This window comes from Syngnathus leptorhynchus, chromosome 9 (assembly GCF_054491065.1).
Source record: "Syngnathus leptorhynchus isolate UIUO chromosome 9, UIUO_Slep, whole genome shotgun sequence".
NCBI lineage: Eukaryota > Metazoa > Chordata > Actinopteri > Syngnathiformes > Syngnathidae > Syngnathus > Syngnathus leptorhynchus.
The window spans coordinates 1,577,166-1,583,165 of record NC_141203.1 but is presented as its reverse complement, the minus strand read 5'-3'; the positions used below and the strand labels follow the sequence as shown (position 1 = coordinate 1,583,165).

The 6,000-nt window shown below is 37.9% G+C and overlaps 1 protein-coding gene across 1 annotated transcript in view; it reads right to left on the bottom strand.

Annotated features, from left to right (window-relative positions):
- Window positions 1-967: 967 nt before the first annotated feature.
- Window positions 968-6,000, bottom strand: part of efnb2a (ephrin-B2a) — a 41,191-nt gene continuing 36,158 nt past the window's right edge. The window contains exons 4-5 of the mRNA XM_085920046.1: window positions 5,639-5,749; window positions 968-4,434 (exon numbers count right to left, since the gene is read on the bottom strand). Of these exons, the coding sequence (XP_085776172.1) occupies window positions 4,028-4,434; window positions 5,639-5,749 (518 nt within the window). The 3' untranslated portion in view covers window positions 968-4,027. The remainder of the gene's footprint in view (window positions 4,435-5,638; window positions 5,750-6,000) is intronic.

Here is a 6,000-nt window from a genome sequence, read left to right as displayed (position 1 = left end):
TGGAATGTTCATATCTGTAGCTAGTTTAATAGACGAACATTAGCCATTTGCTAGTGCAACTATATTTTGTGTCATCACTGAATGTGTGCCAAATATAGAATTCGGGGCAGTTACCAAGGAGCTAATCATTCCTCCTTCCTTGAAAGACAGAATAATGTCATTTATGACATTTATTACATATTTATTATTATTTATTAAATTATTCCTTACATCATTATGTTTACATCAATGACATTTATCATGTAAAGACATGTGTAAGGCGGTGCACTGGTTAGCACGTCCGCCTCACAGTTAGGAGGGTGCCGGTTTGATTCCACCTCCGACCCTCCCTGTGTGGAGTTAGCATGTTCTCCCTGAGCCCGCATGGGTTTCCACCGGGCACTCTGTCCGGTTTCCTCCCACATCCCAAAACATGCTTGGTAGGCTGATTGAGCACTCCAAATTGCCCCTAAGTGTGAGTGTGAGTGCGAGTGCGGATAATTTCGTCCAGGAATTAATTTAATGCAGAACCGCCACTGTCAGTGGGAGTTGTCAGTCTTTTGTTCACAAACTAGATATTAATTTAGATTACATAACATACATACAAATGAGTCAGATCAGAAAACTAAATCCCCATTAGTCTGTAAAAAAAATTACAACCAGCGAGCTTGTCCACAGGAAAAACTTTTTTTTATTTATTTTTTATTGAAAACTGCATTTTGTAACAGACTGGTGGAATGTGTGCTATATATGCTCACTTTGATTTTTTTCTCCAGATTTTCATCATTAAAACCAGTTTTTCACAACTTCTTTAACTCATTCCTGACAAGAAAAGAGAAAAGGGGTACAGCCACCCAGTAATCATGACAGGACAACAAAAAACCAAGGTTGAAAGAACGAAAAAGCAATTCAAATATAATACTGTGTTATTGACAAACTGGAGTGAAATATATATTTTTTTTTATAAATGCCCCCCCCCCCCCCCAAAACAAAACAAACAAAACCGAACTCAATAAATATTTATGGGACACACTTATGGCACAAATATGCAGCAGTAAGTTTGGCAAATATTTGCTAATTTTTTTCCCCAAACCAAATTACTATGGAAACAGTGCAAAAGGGATGGGCGTGGGGAGGACACTTTCCATTGAGCGCTAGCTAAAATACATAGCAAAAAATTCAAATTTTATACAAAAACTTTTAAGAGTTTATAAAAAAAACGTCTTCTTATGTTCTCATCAATATTTCCATAAGCTATTTACCAAAAAGTAGTATGCTCTGTTTTACTGAAGTTTATTCCATTTTTTATTGAAGGTTTTTGTATTTAATTTCCTAAAAAGGTGAATAAGGCTATTGTAACCACCCAGGATCCATATACAATACAAACAATAATGTATTTACAGTTTCTTACCTACAGAAGAGTGGTGCAAAATTTCTCAGTCAAGTGACCAAGGGGTGATCAAACGAGCAAGGCATTTTACAGGAACATAACGTGCTTTTCCTCTCCGACTTAATAAGACTCTCTGACAGCCCATCTATGACATTTAATCACATTCATACCAAATCTGGTCAATGTTCAGAGAGTGTTATTCAAGTGAAGGCCAAGAAAAGGACGCCAGATTAAAAAAAATAATAATAATAAGATTGTCATATTCTGCTGCAGGTGCACAGAAACTAAAGAGTTTTTGTTATGTGTCTTTTTTCATCTTTTACAAAGTATCTGTTCAAATGTCATACAATTTTAATTGTTCTTTTTTTTCACAGCTAAACCGTTGCACAACAGTAAAACAAAAAAAAGAGTTGAAATAATATGCAGGGAATAAAACTAACAGCAGGCTTGTTGACACTGTTGTTTTACTGTATGCCATTTGAAACATCTTTCAGTGGTTAAGAACACTTCCCATAGGTGTTTTCATGTGTGTGTGCGTGTGTGTGTGTATATATATATGTGTGTATATATATAATTATATATAATTTTATATAATTTTATATATATATATATATATATATATATATATCAGAATTGATTACAAAAATAAATAACAATTGTTGCATATTTGCTGATTTTGTAGCCTCTTAGAGGCACAAACCTCATTATACTAGGCTTGGCTTTTCGGTGAAATTTGATGTGATTCATGAGGAAGATGGGGCGCTATACACTTCAAAATCAGATATGATTGTGAGCTGAAGATTTGTGGAATCACTGAAAAATGAAGAATTGAATAGTCACACACATACACATGCAAAGATGAGATGAAGGATGTGTGTGCGGATATTAGGGCCACTGGGTGTTCATGACATACAGTATATGCTACGCTCCGCGAGTAAGAGAGACAGCTACTCTGCTCTATAAGAGCCAAGGGTCTCAATTCCCTCACATGGCCCTGCTTCCCCTGGAGAAGGACTTGAAGCATATCAAATAATAAAATATCTAGGTTGCATAATGTGCACGTATACCTTAATACAGTATATTATTACCTCTTGCCATGCCAACATCAGTCTGTGCTCTATGTGTCTATAATAAATAAAATCTCATCTATATTTTTTATGATGTATACTTTGTAAAACTTAATTTTAAAGCCCTAAGACATGGAAATTACGATGACGAAAGAACAGTGACAATGGATGAGGATGTCCCTGCTTTAAAAAAAAAAAACGAGCACTGGCCATACTTAATTGGGCTCGAGATGCCCTGTCATCAGATGTTTAGAGTAAACGTTACAGTACCTAGAGCTGTTTTACGCAGCTAAGCTAACCTCTGCTGTATCTTGACCTTTCTTCACCTGATGTAAAATAAAAATAATAATAAAACGACACTAAGGCAAATTGGATTTCTTATTGCCCTTAACAATTTCCCATTTAAAGCTCAGGTTTCGGGAGCTGAGGTGAGTAGTTACTATTAACACTGCCAGGATACAGCTTATCTCCAATCTCTCTTTTTCATTGTCCATCTCTGGACTGCTATGAAGAGTGCAGGTACCAAAACAGGGTTAAAAGTGCTGCTTTTTTTTTTTTTGCAAAGTCCTCCACTCTTCAGGCATGTCTTTTAATAGACTTGTCACACAATCATCCTCAATATCATCCTATCATCTTGAACACACACTTGCTACTCCATTTGTCTTTGAATGTTACATAGAAAAAAATGATGAGCTGAGAAAGGATGAATTAAACCCCTGTGTGCACAAAGCTACACCAGGATATCAAAGCCACACATAATCAAATCAAATGTACAACCTTCAAGTAACATGAAAGAAGAATTTGGTGAGAACACATCTATGAATTGGAACAAATGGTGTATCCACACAAAAAAAATGTTGAAATTGACAGATGTGCGTAGTAGTGGGTGGGCTGACAGGGTGTTTGGGTGATATCTGCAAGTCAGTCAGCAAAGTCCCAGAGAGGATGGTTACAAAATATTTCTCCCTTTCCTTGTTCGCCTGGGGAATCAAATTGTCATTTAAGTCAGCAAACATCAAGGGTGGGCAGCCACTTTGTAAGTTCATTGTCAGCCTACGTCTTCTCTGTTACCTTTCTTCCAGGCTCAAATCTATGCCTCTTTCCAGCACATTTTATTTTTCCAACTGACAGTCTCTATGATGAATCGTTCACAACCATGTAGTCGTCTCTCCTTTCTATGACAGCAAAATAAAAATTACACTTGCATCTCTCAAACCTCTTGGACCTCACATATCAAGCTCCCGAACATGCCACTTGTGCACAAACCAGAAAAGGGAGAAAGTTTAGACAAAGATACACTCCATTTTTCCTTTTCCTCTTGCCCAAAGCCAGGAAGTAGCAGCAGCAGCAATTTCTCAGGCCTCTGCCAATCCCACTCAATTTCACTGTGAACATATCAGAGGAAGTAGGTATAATCTAAAGTTGACAATGAAAATATTACTGAGAAAGTATCATAGGAGAGGACTTGGCAGAATGAAAGAAGAAGGGTGAGGGAGTTTGTTTGCAGGCATGGGGGCTGTGCTAGCTGAAACCATGAACGCGCCAATCTCTACAGTGATCCAGTAAGTCTTGTGTTTTTCAGCGTTCCTCTTCAAACTTTATAATATATGTTGGCGGGGCTCTGCGGTGGCATCTCTTGAACGATGTAGACCGGGTGGCCGTAATCGCCACTGACCTTCTCGTAGTGGGGGCAAAAGACACTGTCAGCAGTCCTGAGTGGGATGATGATGTCGCTGGGCTCGGAGCCATTATTGTTTCCACCACTGCCACTTCGCTTAGGTGTGGCCAGTGTGCTCAGAGACAACGTAGCTGCATGCTGCGGAGAGTGCTTGCGGTGACGCCGCCGGTACTTGAGAAGCAGCAGCACCAACATGATGATGATGATGATAAAGATGACACTGCCTGAGGCAATGCTGACAAAGATGGCCACCCCAGAACCGATGATATTGGATGACTTCCCGCCTGTGTTGTTTGCATCACTTTCTCTGGATGCTGCACCTGCAAAACATTAAAAAAAGTCATGAGAGTCTAAATGACAAAAAAAAATATTCATCCATTCAAAATATGTGTCAATTATATGTTACTTATGCGGCTATTTTTAGAACCTTTGTGTTTTAATGTGAAATGCAAATGTGCCATTGCAAAGGACAAAGATGAAAACTGTTGAAACTGAGATGAACAATAAGAACAATAAAAACACTGCATTCGTGTACCAACATTAATAGAATTGTGAATAGTGTTGCTTGGTTGTGTTTGCAATTCCCAAAATTTCGACGTGGTGAATGCTTTCACTGAAAAAAAACAGGGAGAGGAGCCCTCATTTTCAACATTCTTTTCATAATATATCATCCAAAGAGATAAATGATAACACAATGACTAGAGTACAAGAGAAGGAGTAAATAATAAGACTTATATTGAAGGCTTTTCTATGGCACTAAGATGGCACTAAGATCTGCACAGCATAATTTTAAACTAACAGCCCAGGGGGTCAAAAATAAAAAAAAAGTTCCCTTTCTTGTTTTTTATGAACTTCTAAATGGAAATGGTTTATATCCATTACTGAAGTCTTGATGTTCTCAGGTGCTACCTGGTTATCTATGCATTCTGCTGATCTTTTGAGGGCTTAAAGTAATCATCAGCGGTCGTACTGAGTTAAGAGCTGATACAAGATGGCAGGCAGCCCAAAGCAAGGACCATTCTGCTGTTGTACAAGGAGATTATACTACCTCATACACTCTGCTCTAATGCCCATATGCTCATTGTAGCACCTGACACGAAAGGGGATTTTTTATGATACCACAGAATATATTATGCAGGGGAATAAACTAGCATTCCTAGCAAAGCATTCCTCTAGGATTTTTAAATGAAATTCAAAAGAAATTTCTGATATGTTCAGCTTGCTTTTGTTCAAAAAAATCTTTTAGGAGAATGGAGCTGGGTTAAAAAGATGGCACGCGATCATTTTCCTGAAAATGTCACTTCAATGATGGATTAAATGGAGTGGACCAGCATAATGATGACTTTCAAGTCCTTGAGAGTGGAGAGGCCAGAGATGCCACATTAATGGCTAACATTCAATTACAGACTGATTAATTGGTGTCCTTTCTTTCCAGGCCTTCCTCTGTAATGCCAAATTGTTTCAATAAATCCTCCACTCAGGTACCACTTTCGCAGCATTTAAAATGACAGCATATGATCTTACCTGGCTTCTGTAGCACTTCATTAGTTTTGTGGGTGTCCTTGCTGTCTGGGTGCTTAGGAGAGTATGGAACCCTGGTGGGTTTGTCTTTGGATGAAACTGGGTCAGTAGGATCTGGGAAAACACAAGATAAAAATTTTTAATTGTAACGACACAGTTTTCAAGTTAAATATAAGTATTTCTATCTAAGTCAAAATTACAACAACAAAAAATTAGGATAAAAAATTTCATATTACAATAGTACTGTAGATCACAATAACAAGGGGTGAAAACAACCACCGTGGTTTTAAGGATCTACGTAGCACAGCAATGTAATTCAGAGTTCCGCTCACAAACACACGCTGTAAATGATTCATAGGTGTGAA